The 16,116-nt window shown below is 42.6% G+C and overlaps 2 protein-coding genes and 1 long non-coding RNA gene across 9 annotated transcripts in view; 1 reads left to right on the top strand and 2 right to left on the bottom strand.

The window, feature by feature from the left end:
- The window catches only part of LOC135352059 (uncharacterized), a gene marked incomplete in the record, with an annotated part of 851,949 nt that overhangs the window by 493,958 nt on the left and 341,875 nt on the right, over positions 1 to 16,116 (bottom strand).
- LOC135352075 (uncharacterized) overlaps positions 1 to 16,116 on the top strand; it is a 42,326-nt gene that overhangs the window by 3,110 nt on the left and 23,100 nt on the right. For 2 of the 7 annotated variants that reach the window (XM_064551209.1, XM_064551208.1), the window contains exons 1-3: positions 5,984 to 7,200; positions 7,361 to 7,455; positions 7,501 to 7,568. The exons of 1 other annotated variant lie outside the window; for it this stretch is intronic. In XM_064551209.1, the coding sequence (XP_064407279.1) occupies positions 6,059 to 7,200; positions 7,361 to 7,455; positions 7,501 to 7,568 (1,305 nt within the window). In that variant the 5' untranslated portion in view covers positions 5,984 to 6,058. Of the gene's footprint in view, positions 1 to 5,983; positions 7,201 to 7,360; positions 7,456 to 7,500; positions 7,569 to 7,806; positions 7,882 to 8,086; positions 9,106 to 12,592; positions 12,774 to 12,855; positions 13,426 to 13,686; positions 14,014 to 14,079; positions 14,314 to 14,394; positions 14,533 to 14,800; positions 14,864 to 15,068; positions 16,083 to 16,116 lie in introns of those variants that run through there. 4 more of the 7 variants (XM_064551207.1, XM_064551206.1, XM_064551210.1 and 1 more) reach the window with 4 other exon arrangements.
- LOC135352185 (uncharacterized) lies at positions 10,574 to 12,573 on the bottom strand. The gene is made up of 3 exons (XR_010399660.1): positions 12,319 to 12,573; positions 11,576 to 11,694; positions 10,574 to 10,718 (listed from the first exon to the last, which is right to left on the bottom strand). It is a non-coding gene; the product is annotated as an uncharacterized LOC135352185 (long non-coding RNA).

Raw genomic sequence — 16,116 nt, 5'->3', positions numbered from 1 at the left:
ATTGTAGCTGGTGGGCGTGATGATAAAGAATGTACCTCCTCTGTGGAGGTGTTGGACGTGGCATCAAGAAGATGGTACATTGCTCAGTCACTACCTAACCCACGATCAGTACTGAAATCGACTCTCATTGGAAACATCCTCTACCTAATGGGAGGGTACGATCACACTGGGTGGGCAACCAAGACAGTGCACCACGTCAACCTCAATGAACTCATTGCAAAGGTCCTTTCCAACCTGGACACACCCACTCTCTGGCAGACCTTACAGGAAGTACCACTCGTGTGGTCAGCTCCTCTCAGTATTGGGAGGTCACTATTAGCCGTTGGTGGGCGGGAAGACAGAGCCAACCCAAGTTCATCGATCCACCTCTACCAGCCTGACACCAGGAGGTGGGTGAAAGTGGGAGACCTGCCTACTACACGATATTGCTGCACATGCTCAGTACTTCCTAGTGGAGAGGTCATTGTAGCCGGAGGACGGACAGATTCATTTGAAACTGTTGATTTTTTCTCTATAAGTGCTAATTAGTTATTTTATTATTGTTTCTCTTTAATTGTGCGATGAGTTTATAACGATATTGATATTCATTTATAATAATGTTGAAGTTGCAACAGAATTTTATCGCATATAATTATAGTTATTATGATGACATGAAGTGGTACATACATAATTACATTGCCAGAAAATAGTACAAAAACAGACAAAATAATATTTAACAGTCTCGAGCTCATAACAAGTTCAAGTCCTTAGTTGGGGTCTTGTCTGAGGGTAGGGTGGACGCCTTCTCCCAGAATACAAAGTCTATCTCCTCTTCCGAGTCAGACAGTGAGGGGTGGGGCTCGGGAACTGAGGGGTTAAAGAGTCACATGGTCATAGTCACACTGAGTGGCCAGTTTACGTGAGGCTCCTCTCTTTCTTAGCAGCATAGTAGGCCTAAAGGTGTGTGTGGGGGGGGGTCGTACATGATTGTACATTGCACACCTAGCCTTCAAATAGGACACACTATAGCTGACCTTGAATGACTTTAAGGGACTCTACAAAGTATGACACAAATGCATTTTCCAGCTAATGTACTCTGTACCTCTACCTCCATTCTCAGTGCCTCTTCTTGTCTCCTCAACACTTGGCCGGGCTGAAAAATGACCGCATAACTGGGGGCCGGAAAAGATGAGGGGTGGAAAAATCAAACAATAGTACAGAAGACAAATCGATCAGTCAATCTACAATTAGAACTAGAGCACTAAAGTGCTACCCTCGGCTGTTGACATAAATAATAAGAAACCAGAGGAGTGTTATACCGTATAGCGGGTAATTTCAGGGGACAAAATATTCGTGGTTCAGCAATATTAAGACATTTCGTGGGTAATATTTTCGTGGTTTGCTGCTTGCACTGCAGGTAAAGTGTAGGCAAGGTCGCTTCATTCGTGGGTAAAATATTCGTGGTCAGACCTCCAACCACAAAAACCACAAATATTTTACGCCACGAAAATTACACGCTATACGGTACAATAGTATGATCTGGCTAAGCAGCAAGTAACGGGAGCAATAAAATAAAACTAGACTATAGGCTGAAACTTTTGAGAACGAGTTTTAGTAGAATCATAACACTAATAGTATCTTATTGCACTAGATTATAATTTTACTTCAAGATATACAGTGAAACAGTATAGCTGTACTCTAGAGGTGGCATAGGTCCGCTATGGAGTCCATTAATTAACCTGACTGTATTCTATAATAATCTCTATAGAGTGACTAGACTAAGAAAAGCTTCACTACAACTCTACACACTAACTGACGTGACACAACTCACTAGTCGAGCCACTTTGATTTCTTGCTCTTGGACTTAAACAGAGCCGAGTCAGCACTCGTTGGGGTCAAAGTCCAGCTCACCTGGTTGGTACTAATCCTCAGGTCTATAGTAGAGAGAAAACACGTGAACAGTACTTACTACGAATTATGGTCAAACAATAATAACTATACACACACAAGCACGTCTTCAAACGATTGCCTCACACGAGATCAACTCCCACGAGATCAATTCTTACCAGATCAACTTTGCATGAGGTCAATTGTTAGTAGATCAACTCTCATAGAATCAACTTTTCATAGGATCAACTCAACTCCTGAAATCAACTCAAATCAACTCTAATCTTGTTATCCAGAGATTAACTTTTTAAAGGTGTTGGCCTCACTTTTTTTAGCTAATTACTATTGTGCATGTGCGCCCATACCAGAGGTTGGCAGGTATTGAGTAATAAGCCCCAGCTTATAGATTTAGCACAATGCACGCTCATTCACAATGGCTCAATCATCAAGAATTCCAGAAGAGCTATAGGAAAGACTTCGAGAGGTATATCTACACGAAAATAAGACGTACATTTTATGGTATCTGTGGCATTTTATGCACTGACATTTGTTAACAGCCTGGCTTGCCATCCAACAAACAGTGACGAGCTAGTGGACTATTTCATGCACTTACATGTAGTACAACCTGGACCAATGGAAACATTCACTTTCAATCACATCAGCCCAGAACCAACAATGGTATTTTAATAATGAAAAAGTCATCGTTAGTACAAAAGCAACCGCTCAACACAAAGGCTGCCTCTGTATAATGGCCTGAAAGTTCCTACGAAGATGTTTGTTACATGTATAATAGGGTACGTTACACTCAAATTTCAGTGAGGTGGTGAAAATAATAGCTTAGAGCTAGGATAATGTTACTGCGTTCTATCGTGATAAGCGCCACTGAACTGATCAACCTGTTAAACTACTATATATGGTATGTAATCCTATAGGCCCTCTAATAACCAACACCCACTCAAGTCAATGGCCCACACTTTAAAGGTGCTGTTTCAAATTCTTACCCATTCAGCCATACAGCCTGTAGTAGTATACCGAACAGTATAATGGCAGCTGCAAAAATTCATCTGACAGGCATCCGATTAAGTGCATCCAACCAAAACAAATATTCAGAGCTACATGCATGTTTGTAGCTACATCTCGGCCATAGAGACGCAAAATAAAAGAGAAGAATCCATACAAAGACTGTTTGACTGCTTCAACACATGAGGCATGACCCTGGAGAGTATATTTATTTTACCAGCCATCAAGCATCTTAATTGTAAAAATTGGAAGTGTAGCGGTTTTTTGTAAAACCGAGTTGATCACATGCATGCATGAAGTTGATCCTATGAAAAGTTGATTCTATGAGAGTTGATCTACTAACAATTGACCTCGTGCAAAGTTGCTCTGGTAAAAATTGATCTCGTGGGAGTTGATCTCATGAAAGTTGATCTCGTGTGCACACATCAAATCCTCAGGTCTAGTAAGGAGAAAACACGTGAACAGTACTTACTACGAATTATGGTCAAACAATAATAACTGTACACACACAAGCACGTCTTCAAACACTGCACATGTAACCAAGGCAATGGCTATAATAGTCTCAAGCAACTTCACCATAACACGACCCCTGGCTATAAGGTCAAATACTCATGTCATTAGAGCCCTTGTCAGAGCTTGCTAGTCTATAGTCTCATGAATCAGCCGCCGTTCTTTTGGAACCACCGTCTGAGCACTCTTGTCATGAAGTCATTTCAAAATGGAATGTTGATTGCTCACAAAACCAACGGAATGTAATTAAATCGTGATCTTACGCCCACACATATTTCCTAATTGTTATACAAATTGCCAAGCGAAGGCATCTCTCTCCACTTGTGTTTTGCTGTGGTGCTAAATCTGTGCCCAAGGACCCCTGCTTGCCTTGCTTATGCTTCGTAGCAGCTTCTATGTATGAAGTGTTTACCATGCGTAATGCATGCGTAATGATTATCCAAATGCGTTGAGCAAAGTGCAGTTCTTTGCTGCCTCCAAGTTCATCACCTGACTGGACTTCTGCAATTTGATTGGTCAAGACGGAATTTCGTCTTGGCACATAAAACGATGACAAGAGTGCTCAGACGGTGGTTCCAAAAGAACGGCGGCTGATTCATGAGACTAGCTAGTCTACTGGCGCACTCTTCAACATACTATTTAAAAGTTTCAAACAGCTTTCCGGACCATCCAAACAAAATCAAATGCGTCCTATAGGAACAGTGTACATGAAAATGTTGGCAGTAGGTATATCCTATCAGGCAGTTTTTCCGGACCATCCAAATACAATACTTGGGTACAGTGAACATGAAAATGTTGGCAGTAGGTATATCCCATCAGGCTATTAAATAACAACACTATCACTCACTCATCATCCTGAGTTTGTCATCAGACGTACTTGCATCTAAGCTTTGTCATGTAGGATCATCTGATTGGCCAGGAACTTGGCCTTCCCACTTCCTCAGCAATGGTCGATCTCTCTCCATGGTCCTGGCTATGTCACTGTGGCCCACAATAGGACTGGACAAAGCCTCCAGCCCCTCGCTCCAGCCCAGGCAATAGATTTTGGCCATGCTTCAAACGTGTTTTGCTGATTCAGCATTGTTATTGCAGAAAAGGGGGCGTATCTCGGTAGAGATGTAGGGCAGAGACTACTAGTTGGGTGGAGTCCAACCCTCTGCGTAGGTTGGTTGGACTTCCGCACTGAAAAGATTATCAGTGGTTTTGTGGGTCCTTCACTAGTTACTTCCTCCAAGGAGTGAGTAGCCACCAACAAGGTGAATGCGTGATAATCAGTGGCGTGTACAATGGGGGGCTTTGGGGGCTTGAGCACCCCCCTGTCCTCCCAGACAACCATGAAACTAATCGTATCACTCAGTAGCTAGCTAGCTAACTGTGCAGCTCTATCTCATTGACACAACGATTACAAGTTATGACCACGCCCAATTGAGCATGTGCAATCAGTATTGCCATTCCAATGTTGTTATGTAATGCTAATTGCATGCATAATAGATCCTCTGCACTATCCCAGTCACCTCTTGCTCCACTGAGAGATACTGAGAAGCAATGACTAACACTAGAATGACTGGACATCCCCATTGTGATTGACCAGTTTGCTAGGATGTACCCCAGAAGAATAGTGCATGGAGATCCTACAAGATGACTGACTCATAATTATGTCTTATTATCACGCTATGCATGCATTAGATCCCATTTGAGTGTATTTAGCAGGGAACTATGAGCTATAGTACCGGTACTATAGATTACTCTGGGCTACAAACTACAACATTATACATTATATTGTCATTTACAAGAAGATACACAGAAAAATTATTGTAGCTAGATGCTTTGTCTAGTAACATAGTAACAGAACTAGAATGGAAGAGAGAAGCTCTAGAGGAGAATAGTAGGAGCCGCTCTTTTCTTGGGCAGTGTGCTGTACTTTTTTGCTGCAAGGCTGCATGGGGGAGGAGCTGGATATATGAAAGATACGCCGCAATAAATGCGGGGGCGTAAAATCGCGCGCGCTATGCGCGCGGCTCCATTTTTTTTTCTGTACTTTTGAGCACCCTCCTGCTTCAATCTCTAGAAACGCCCCTGTGATTCATATCTCAGAAGATTTTTTTCTATAGCCCATCTCATGCTGACTCATGCAAAGTCGCAATTGATCAAGAGTCTCAGTTTAACTTCACTGAATAATATAAATTATATTATTCAAAGAAAATTATAATAATATTATAGATAAATTATATATATATATTTTATAATGAGCCTTTTAGATTGTACACATGCTAAAATTGATGTGCACCAATGCCATTGTATGAAATTCCCTGGTCCACTCACAGGCTAGGGCCATGCAAAGTCTCTCAGGCCCTCGCGCTTGGAAATTGACAGCTTTACAAAAAGTTAAATATCACGTGACCTCAAATTAAAGGCACTAAAAGAAAATAAAAGGATAAATTTGTATGGTTTTTTGGTCATGAATATAATTATGACTAAAATTAATAAATAAAAATTATGCACTTCCGCTTATTGAGGAAGTTAGGGGAGTGTTTTCAATTAAAATTCTATTAATAATTATTATTATCATTAATATTTATCAAATGCCTCAATCCGCTTGCTATTTTAGGAATAATAGTCTGAGAAACTACAAATTGACTTTGCTTGGCCTAACTAACTGTCAATGGCCACTCAAGCAACCCCCGACCATTCTCCTGAGTACCTGTCCTTTCAAGAGAACTTTGAAGCATTGGTGTCCACCTTCAAAGCTCAACCTGCTGCATACGCTGATAGCCTCTTCTCCAATGGCTACATACCAGATGAAGTTCTCGAGTACTCTAGACTAAATGGAGTTATGGACTCGGATAAATCTCGAAAGATTCTGGATACTATCATCCATCGAATTAAGCTCAATCCCAGTGTATTCCACGGCTTTATTGTTGCCATCGCTTGCCCTTCTACTGACGATGTTGTCAAGAAGCTACATGATAGTTACGAGCGTCACAAGACTGCGACCAGCCGTGTTGAACAGCCACAACTCTCTCCACCCCCACACCAGCAACCTCCACCAGAGGCTCCGACATCCTTCAGCTTCCCACACCTCGACACCTCTAGCCTTGATGAGGATGATAGAATTGAAATGGAGGATCGGCTCATAGCGGATACAACGAAAATGATGATTAGTTTCACTGCTTTCACTCTAATTATCCAAAAGTCATTTGAAAAACGGATCCCATTGGATAAGATTAAAGATTTTGTTCTCAGCCTCGACGCTTTTAACGACGGGATTGGAGTCAAAGTGCTTGATCCACAAGATAAGCAAGAAATCAAAAATGCCAAAAATTTGGCCCAAGTCTTCATGACTCTACGTGATTACATCTCCTTCTTCAATTATGAGATAGTGCAGTACCTCATCGAGCTGCTGGGATCACCAGACGACCAAGCACAACTGCGTGAGTATTGCTCTGCACTTGATCAGTTCTGTAAGCGAAATATGTTTGAAGTTCCGGCCGAAGCTTTCTCTTCAAAATCTCGTATCAAAACGGCTAAAGTGTTTGTTATCAAGTGCACTGAGCGAGTAGCCACACTGGAGTATGTGAAAAGGCTGATTCCGAGAATTGCTAAAGCACTTCGTCTACAAAGAGCAGCGCTACAACTCTGTTCAGTCAGACAAGGCTGCTTGGAGCTCCACTTTCTCATCACTGTAGCTGTTGCCAAGCATATCTACCCAGTGTCCCCTACTGTACAGACAGCTCTCAGTGCGATGGGGGTCAAAGTTCTCACCTGTGGAAGTACGGATGAGGTGGAGACATTTCTGCTGGAACAGTAAGTTCTTGAAGAGGCACTGTATACCCGTACTCCTGGCATAATTATAATAATTATAATAATTATATACTGTCAGTTAATTAGCTAACAAGCATGGGCCCTATGTATATAATTTAATATAATATTATAGTAATTACGAGTATGTACATGTCATGTACAGGGATCTGAGCAAACTCAAACTAGAAGGTGTTGAGGAGATGTCTAAAGACACAAGAACGAGCACGACAACCTTCACTCAAATGAAGGACACTAAAGGTATGAGTGTTTGGCCAACTTGATATCCTATAATCTTTCTTTTAGATACAAGAGGCTCGGACACAGTGGAGGCAACAAAGAGGGAGTCAAAGGACCCTCAACCAGTCAAGAAGGTGCGTACATGTAGTGTGATAATGAGATTCCCACAGCAACAATAGTATTGTACCTTAACATGCATGGATGCTGTCTCATGTGTTAAGCCGTAACTACACATCCGTTTGAGTGTGCCTATAATTATGTACTTCCTTTAGCAGAAATTGTTTTTTTGTTCTCATTCTGTTGTAGAATTCCACTAATGATTTCACGTCTGTGTTTTAATTCAAAGATTTCCACCAACGTTACCCTGTACAGGCACACCGGGAACAAATTCAGCACAAAGATGCTGAGCTGGTCAGGAGAGACGCCATCATTCAACAGCAGAGACAGGTGAGACAAAATGCACCATTATATTATTGCAGAGCTATAGTAGAAGCTTTGATCTCTTATAATCGTACTGTACATTCTATTAGACTGGTGGGCGTGGCCTCTTAAGCTAATTAGAGAAAGTGATTTAGTGTGCATGCAATTATTGCTACAAGTAACACTCGCTTGTTAGTAGACACTATCCTAATTACACTCATTCATTATTCAGGGTCCCCCTCCCAGAGAGTTGAGACCTCCACTCACTCTGAAATGGAGAAGAGGAAAAGACATGCCAATCAAGATGGGTGACTCGGTACAGAGTGTTGTTATCGATGACACGGTGTATGTTGGTGGAGGTACTGCAATCAATGATCGTGACAAGTGTACAGTGATGAAGCTCGAGCAAGATCAATGGACCAAACTACCAGAGTACACTGCCAAATGGTTCGCTATGACATCACTCGCTAATCGACTAGTGCTGGTTGGAGGATGTGATTCATATAACAACAAACGCACCAATCAGCTTGCAGTGTTTGAGTCAGGGGAATGGACTCACCCGTACCCACCAATAAACATTGCTCGTTCTTCCTCAACAGCTGTCTCCTTCAACAACCACATCATTGTAGCTGGTGGGAATGATGATAAAGGACATATCTCTTCTGTGGAGGTCTTGGACGTTGCATCAAGAAGATGGTACATTGCTCAGTCACTACCTAGCCCACGATCATTTCTAAAATCGACTCTCATAGGAAACACCCTCTACCTAATGGAAGGGTTCGATCACACTAGGGCAATCAAGACAGTGCACCACGTCGACCTCAATGAACTCATTGCAAAAGCCCTTTCCAACCTGGACACACCCACTCTCTGGCAGACCTTACAGGAAGTACCACTCTTCTGGTCAGCTCCTCTCAGTATTGGGAGGTCACTATTAGCTGTTGGTGGACGAGACGACAGATTCAACCCAAGTTCATCGATCCATCTCTACCAGCCTGACACCAGGAGATGGGTGAAAGTGGGAGACCTGCCTACTGCACGATATTGCTGCACATGCTCAGTACTTCCTAGTGGAGAGGTAATTGTAGCCGGAGGACAGACAGATGTGTATACTATTATTCAAACTCTTGATTTCTTCTCTGTAAGTGCTAATTAGTTATTTTGTTAATTAAATTTGTTTCTCTTTATATGTTGTGCGTTAACAATATAAATTTTTTTATCATGTTCTAATTAAGTTGCAACAGAATTTTATCGCATATAATTATAGTTATTATGATGACATGAAGTGGTACATACATAATTACATTGCCAGAAAATAGTACAAAAACAGACAAAATAATATTTAACAGTCTCATAACAAGTTCAGGTCCTTGGTTGGGGTCTTGTCCGAGGGTAGGGTGGACGCCTTCTCCCAGAATCCAAAGTCTATCTCTTCTTCCGAGTCAGACAGTGAGGGGTGGGGCTCGGGAACTGAGGGGTTAAAGAGTCACATGGTCACAGTCACACTGAGTGGCCAGTTTACGTGAGGCCCCTCTCTTTCTTAGCAGCATAGTAGGCCTAAATGTGTGTGTGTGGGGGGGGTCGTACATGATTGTACATTGCACACCTTCAAATAGGACACACTATAGCTGACCTTGAATGACGTTAAGGGACTCTACAAAGTATGACACAAATGCATTTTCCAGCTAATGTACTCTGTACCTCTACCTCTATTCTCAGTGCCCCTTCTTATCTCCTCAAGACTTGGCCGGGCTGAAAAATGGCCGCATAACTGGGGGTCGGAAAAGATGAGGGGTGGAAAAATCAAACAATAGTACAGAAGACAAATCGATCAGTCAATCTACAATTAGAACTAGAGCACTGAAGTGCTACCCTCGGCTGTTGACATAAATAATAAAGATCTATAGAAACCAGAGGAGTGTTATACAATAGTATATATGACCTGGCTAAGCAGCAAGTAACGGGAGCAATAAAATAAAACTAGGCTATAGGCTGAAACTTTTGAGAACGAGTTTTAGTAGAATCATAACACTAATAGTATCTTATTGCACTAGATTATAATCTTACTTCAAGATATACAGTGAAACAGTATAGCTGTACTCTAGAGGTGGCATAGGTCCGCTATGGAGTCCATTAATTAACCTGACTGTATTCTATAATAATCTCTATAGAGTGACTAGAATAAGAAAAGCTTCACTACAACTCTACACACTAACTGACGTGACACAACTCACTAGTCGAGCCACTTTGATTTCTTGCTCTTGGACTTAAACAGAGCCGAGTCAGCACTCATCCTGTGCAACAGAGAACAGTTAGCTACTTAACTTCTTGGGAGACAATAAAGAGAGTGATTGTGCTTTATCTGCATTCAAGTGGTTGTATAGTGATATACAGTGTTAGCATGTACCGTAGCAGGTGAGGTGCAACATTTCACGTTTTTCGGGGCAGAGCAGCCAACGTGAACATTAAAACTGGGATAAAGCTATTGATGGGTGTGGTTTCATAACATTGAAACATGAATATTAGAACCCATGAGCATTTCTGATAGCCCAAGAGCCGTTATACGGTAAAACTAAGGATTATGATGACTGTTTTACAAAACACTACACGATAACCCTTTACCTAATATGCTCCAATATAATACTAAGATCTTACCTAACATAACACGTTATAATAACAGTAAGTAAATTACATGACCTTTACCTAATAGCGAGAGGTGTGTACAGGGAAACGTGTTGTACCCATTTTTCCGCTCCTTCTCAAAGTCCTTACGTAAACTTTTACCTCCAGTTTGGTGACACACGCAGAAACGGAATTATTTTGCTCTTGTAGGGCAGAGGCTGAGGACTCGACAGTCGCCTTGTCTCTGTGGCAGGGGTGAGTGAGGGGGCGGGTGTGTGTGTGTGTGTGTGTGCAGAGAAATAAGGGTAACTAGTAAAATCATAAATTCAATAATAATTATGACATGAAATTATAGAGAGAAATGGAAGGAATACAGATGACCTTAAAATCAAAAACTTGCAGTTAAGCATGGGCTTATAATCGAGTAAGCGCTAATAATCCAGTTTCTACAGGTACAATAACCAATACTCTAGCCTTTATAGGAGTACTAAAACAGGGCCCACACTGGTTTGGTGGCAACATTCCTGTCCTATGAATTGCATTTTATGACGTGTTCAAATAGTTATTCATGGACACAGACACGTAAACCACAAATAAATTAACAAACGCATATAAATAAGCATAATCACAATTTGAGAATGGAGCTTTGACTCCAACATGGTCTCAGACAAGGCCCAAGGCTATGGCCCAAAGGCCCTGTCAGGCAGAAATATGACTTGTGCATAAACAAATGGCTCTGGCCAAACACAAAAAGTGTGAAAACTCCTAATATTGATTCCAGTAGGACACTTCTAGGGGAGTTGTCCTTTTGGGTACTACAGAGCATTTATGAAGTCCACTGCTAAGCAACAATTATACAACCAACTGAAAATGCATTCTCAATATGCAATAATAATTAGATGTCCTTTTTGCCAGCTAGTTTCGTAGTTCTGGATGGGGATCAATCCCGTACATGTACAATGCTAATACTAAGATCATCATGGCAGATTGTTCATGCATGCACGAGCTCAAAGACAGATTATTATGACCGGGGTATGCACATTTTGACATTCGAAATTCGGGAAAAGCTATTTCACAATTATAATATGATTGCATTTACCGGAGAGGTGTGGAGGAGGCAGTGACCACTGGAGAGAAGCTTGCTCTCGGAGGTTTGAAGTCTTAGGCATTCAGGTTGAACTTGACGTCTTTGCATTGGGGTTCAGCTTGAACATGGCCCTGAGGAATTGCAAACTCAGTACATGTACACATACAAATACACATACATGTACTAAACTATGCGTGTTATTTAAATATTGTCCACGCTTATTTTCCACAATTTGGGCATGAATTTCATATTGATTTAAGCACACTATGCACTATAAAGAAGAAACTGTATATAGCAGGTATATTTCGATGATATTAAAAAGGTAGACTGGCGCGTAGCGTGAGCGAATGGCAAACTGCTTATCAGTCACTCGTCTCAGCGGAATATATGGATCATAATTATGACACTAGCAAACATGAATATCATTATAGATAATGTGGTTATATTTTGCTATGAGATTTAGCTACTATGGAATGTATTGAATCCCCTGAAGTGTAAGTGCGGTTACAATTACAGGGCTAATATGACGTTGAGCAATCTGATAGGCTGCAATGCTCGTTGCAGCTGAGACGAGTGACTGATAGGCAGTTTGCCAGTCCCTCGCGTGCGAAGGCTCCTCAACATACATATACTATTTACTAGTTTACAACAGTTTTTCCGGACCATCCAAATACAATACTTGGGTACAGTGAACATGAAAATGTTGGCAGTAGGTATATCCTATCAGGCTATTAAATAACAACACTATCACTCACTCATCATCCTGAGATTGTCATCAGACTTGCATCTTTACGAGCAACTTCGTCATGTAGGATCATCTGATTGGCCAGGAACTTGCCATTCCCACCTCCTCAGCAATGGTCTCTCTCCATGGTCCTGACTATGTCACTGTGGTCTACAAATTATAGTACTGGACAAAGCCTCCACCTAACACTGAGACAATAGTTAGCCACTTGCTCCATGTTCCATGGGTGCTGGGTGACCACGTGGTTTGCTGATTCAGCTGTTATTGCATGTGATTGGACATTGGAATAGGAAAAAGGGTGTATCTTGTAGCTAGCTGGAGTGAGTCGCTAGCTAGCTGAGTTATTAACTAGCAATGTTTTCTTTGCGAGATGATGCTCACTTGAGGGAGTTTGTGCTGGAGAATGTGGAGCACTTTGGAGAGGAGAGAGTTCTAGGAACTGGCTCCTATGGCTCTGTTCAAGAGGTCAGTCACTGCATGCTCTGTTTCTGTGCACTGTCTCTAGTGTATCTGCTAGCTATTCAAGTGTGACTGCCTCCATGCACAGGTGATGATCAATGGTGAGGTGTATGCAGCCAAGAAGATCCACGAGGTTCTCCTGGAGACGGACGAGCGTGGTGGAGTGGCCAACCTAGCTGGGAACTACCGCCGAGAGTGTCGACTCATGGCTCGCATCCGTCACCCCAACATCACCCAATTCATTGGGCTGTGTTTCGTGACTGGCTCTCGACTGCCCCTCCTGGTCATGGAGAGGCTGGACTCAAGTCTGGACGATCTCCTGGAGTCCACCCCCAACATCCCCCTCTCTGTCACCCAGTACATTCTGGTCTGTGTGGCTCGAGGGCTGCTCCACCTGCATCGTGAGTCCGTGGTCCATCGTGACCTCACTGCCAGGAACGTCCTACTGACGGCATCTCTGAGAGCCAAGATCACCGACTTTGGTAACTCTCGTATCGTGAATCTGGAGCCTGGTCGACTGGCCAGGACTCTGACGAGGTTTCCTGGGACACTGGTGTACATGCCGCCCGAGGCCCTCTCTGACAGAGGCCACAGTGTGTACGGACCCAGTCTGGACGTCTTCTCTTTCGGAGTGCTGCAATTATTTGCACTCACACAAGTATGTGTGTAGTTAATGATATTCATAGGTTAGATTCCTGGTGACCATTCATGCAGTGAATTACCTTATAAGTATTGTGGTTGTATGTGTTTGTATGTGTTGGGGAGATCCCCCTTTAATATTGTTGACCTTCAGCAAATGCATTTTGTATGTATGATGGTGAATATACATGCACTCGTTTTCTCCATACATACAGACATACATAAAAACAATCATGACAGTCAGTATTAACATGTTCTTCCACTCGTGTCATTGGACTAGGTGTTTCCAGAAGATCTCCTTGCCCCCACGTACAGCGACCCCAACAACCCAGACCACCTTCTGGCTCGCTCAGAGTTTGAGCGTCGAGGTCCCTACACGGCTCTCCTTGAGAGGTGTCTGGCGGGTGGACGTGAGCACCCTCTGTTTGGTCTGGTGAGGGAGTGTCTGGCCAACACCCCAGAGAGAAGACCGACCACCGCTGAGCTCCTCTCGTCTCTGGAGGAGGTGGGGAGGGAGATGGACGGAGGACTGCTCCAGCTGGACATTGGACGAGTGAAGACTGCCAGGACCCTCAGGGCAAAGGAGAAGAGGATAGAGGCTCTACAGGTGAGTCCAGTCCAGTGAGCTAGTGGGTGCAAGGGTCTGACACTGCATGCTGTACTCTGTTCTCAGAGAGAGGTGGTCCAGAAGGACAGGATACTAGAGAGGAAAGATGAGCAACTTACTGAGAAAGATGTACTTCTAGTGCAAAAAGACAACCAACTCGAACAGAGCGTTGCACTACTGGCACAAAAAGACGATCAACTAGATGAAAAGGACGGACTTCTGGTACAAAAAGATGGGCTACTTGTTCAAAAAGATGAGGAAGTAGCGGACAAAGATACTCAGCTTGCTAGACAGCAACAGGTCAGCAGAACCAGTTTATTTTGTTCATTATAAGCTATTTTGTTCAACGAGCTAGCATGTTGATAACCTTTTTTTATACAGATATTGTATAGTGTCCGTGCCACCAAAGATCGTGTGATTGCTGACAAGGACAGACAACTCAGTGAACAAGAGTCAACGATCACTGATCTCATTTCCCAGAGAGAGGCTGCTCTAGTTGAGAGGGCCACTCTCTTACAGGTATTATAGTAGTCACCAAATGCACACACTCTTATACGCTAGTATTATACTACAATAATGATATTTGTTTGCGTACATGTAGCTAAGTGTGTCGATGAGATTCCAACAATAGTAGTATACCTCAACAATTGATGCTATTGTATAAATCATGTTAAGCTGCTAAATACACATCCGTTTGAGTGTGCCTATAATTATGTACTTCCTTTAGCAGAAATTGTCTCGTTTTGTTGTAGAATTTCCACTAATGATATTCACGTCTGTGTTTTAGATTTCCACCAACAAAGATGCTGAGCTGGTCAGGAGAGACGCCATCATTCAACAGCAGAGACAGGTGAGACAAAATGCACCATTATATTATTGCAGAGCTATAGTAGAAGCATTGATCTCTTATAATCGTACTGTACATTCTATTAGACTGGTGGGCGTGGCCTCTTAAGCTAATTAGAGAAAGTGATTTAGTGTGCATGCAATTATTGCTACAAGTAACACTCGCTTGTTAGTAGACACTATCCTAATTACACTCATTCATTATTCAGGGTCCCCCTCCCAGAGAGTTGAGACCTCCACTCACTCTGAAATGGAGAAGAGGAAAAGACATGCCAATCAAGATGGGTCGCTCGGTACAGAGTGTTGTTATCGGTGACACGGTGTATGTTGGTGGAGGTAGTGCAGACAATGATCGTGACGGGTGTACAGTGATGAAGCTCGAGCAAGATCAATGGACCAAACTACCAGAGTACACTGCCATGTGGTTCGCTATGACATCACTCGCTAATCGACTAGTGCTGGTGGGAGGACGTGATCCAAAAAACAACAAACCCACCAATCAGCTTGCAATGTTTGAAGCAGGAGAATGGACTCACCCGTACCCACCAATGAACATTGCTCATGATTCCTCAACAGCTGTCTCCTTCAACAACTACATCATTGTAGCTGGTGGGCGTGATGATAAATTATGTTCCCTCTCCTCTGTGGAGGTGTTGGACGTGGCATCAAGAAGATGGTACATTGCTCAGTCACTACCTAACCCACGATCAGATCTGAAATCAACTCTCATAGGAAACACCCTCTACCTAATGGGATGGTGGGATCACACTGTGAGTAGTCCAACCAAGACAGTGCATCACGCCGACCTCGATGAACTCATTGCAAAAGCCCTTTCCAACCTGGACACACCCACTCTCTGGCAAACCTTACAGGAAGTACCACTCGTGCGATCAGCTCCTCTCAGTATTGGGAGGTCACTATTAGCCGTTGGTGGAGCGAACGGATTCAACCCAAGTTCATCGATCCACCTCTACCACCCTGACACCAGGAGGTGGGTGAAAGTGGGAGACCTGCCTACTGCACGATATTGCTGCACATGCTCAGTACTTCCTAGTGGAGAGGTCATTGTAGCCGGAGGAGAGACAGAAATTGATTATATTCCAACTGTTGATTTCTTTTCTATAAGTGCTAATTAGTTATTTTGTTAATTGTTTCTCTTTAATTGTGCGATGAGTTTATAACGATATTGATATTCTTTTTATCATGTTGAAGTTGCAACAGAATTTTATCGCATATAATTATAGTTATTATGATGAC

The sequence above is a fragment of the Halichondria panicea genome, chromosome 1 (assembly GCF_963675165.1).
Source record: "Halichondria panicea chromosome 1, odHalPani1.1, whole genome shotgun sequence".
In the NCBI taxonomy this organism is placed as follows: Eukaryota; Metazoa; Porifera; class Demospongiae; order Suberitida; family Halichondriidae; genus Halichondria; species Halichondria panicea.
This window is presented reverse-complemented; position numbering and strand designations above follow the sequence as displayed.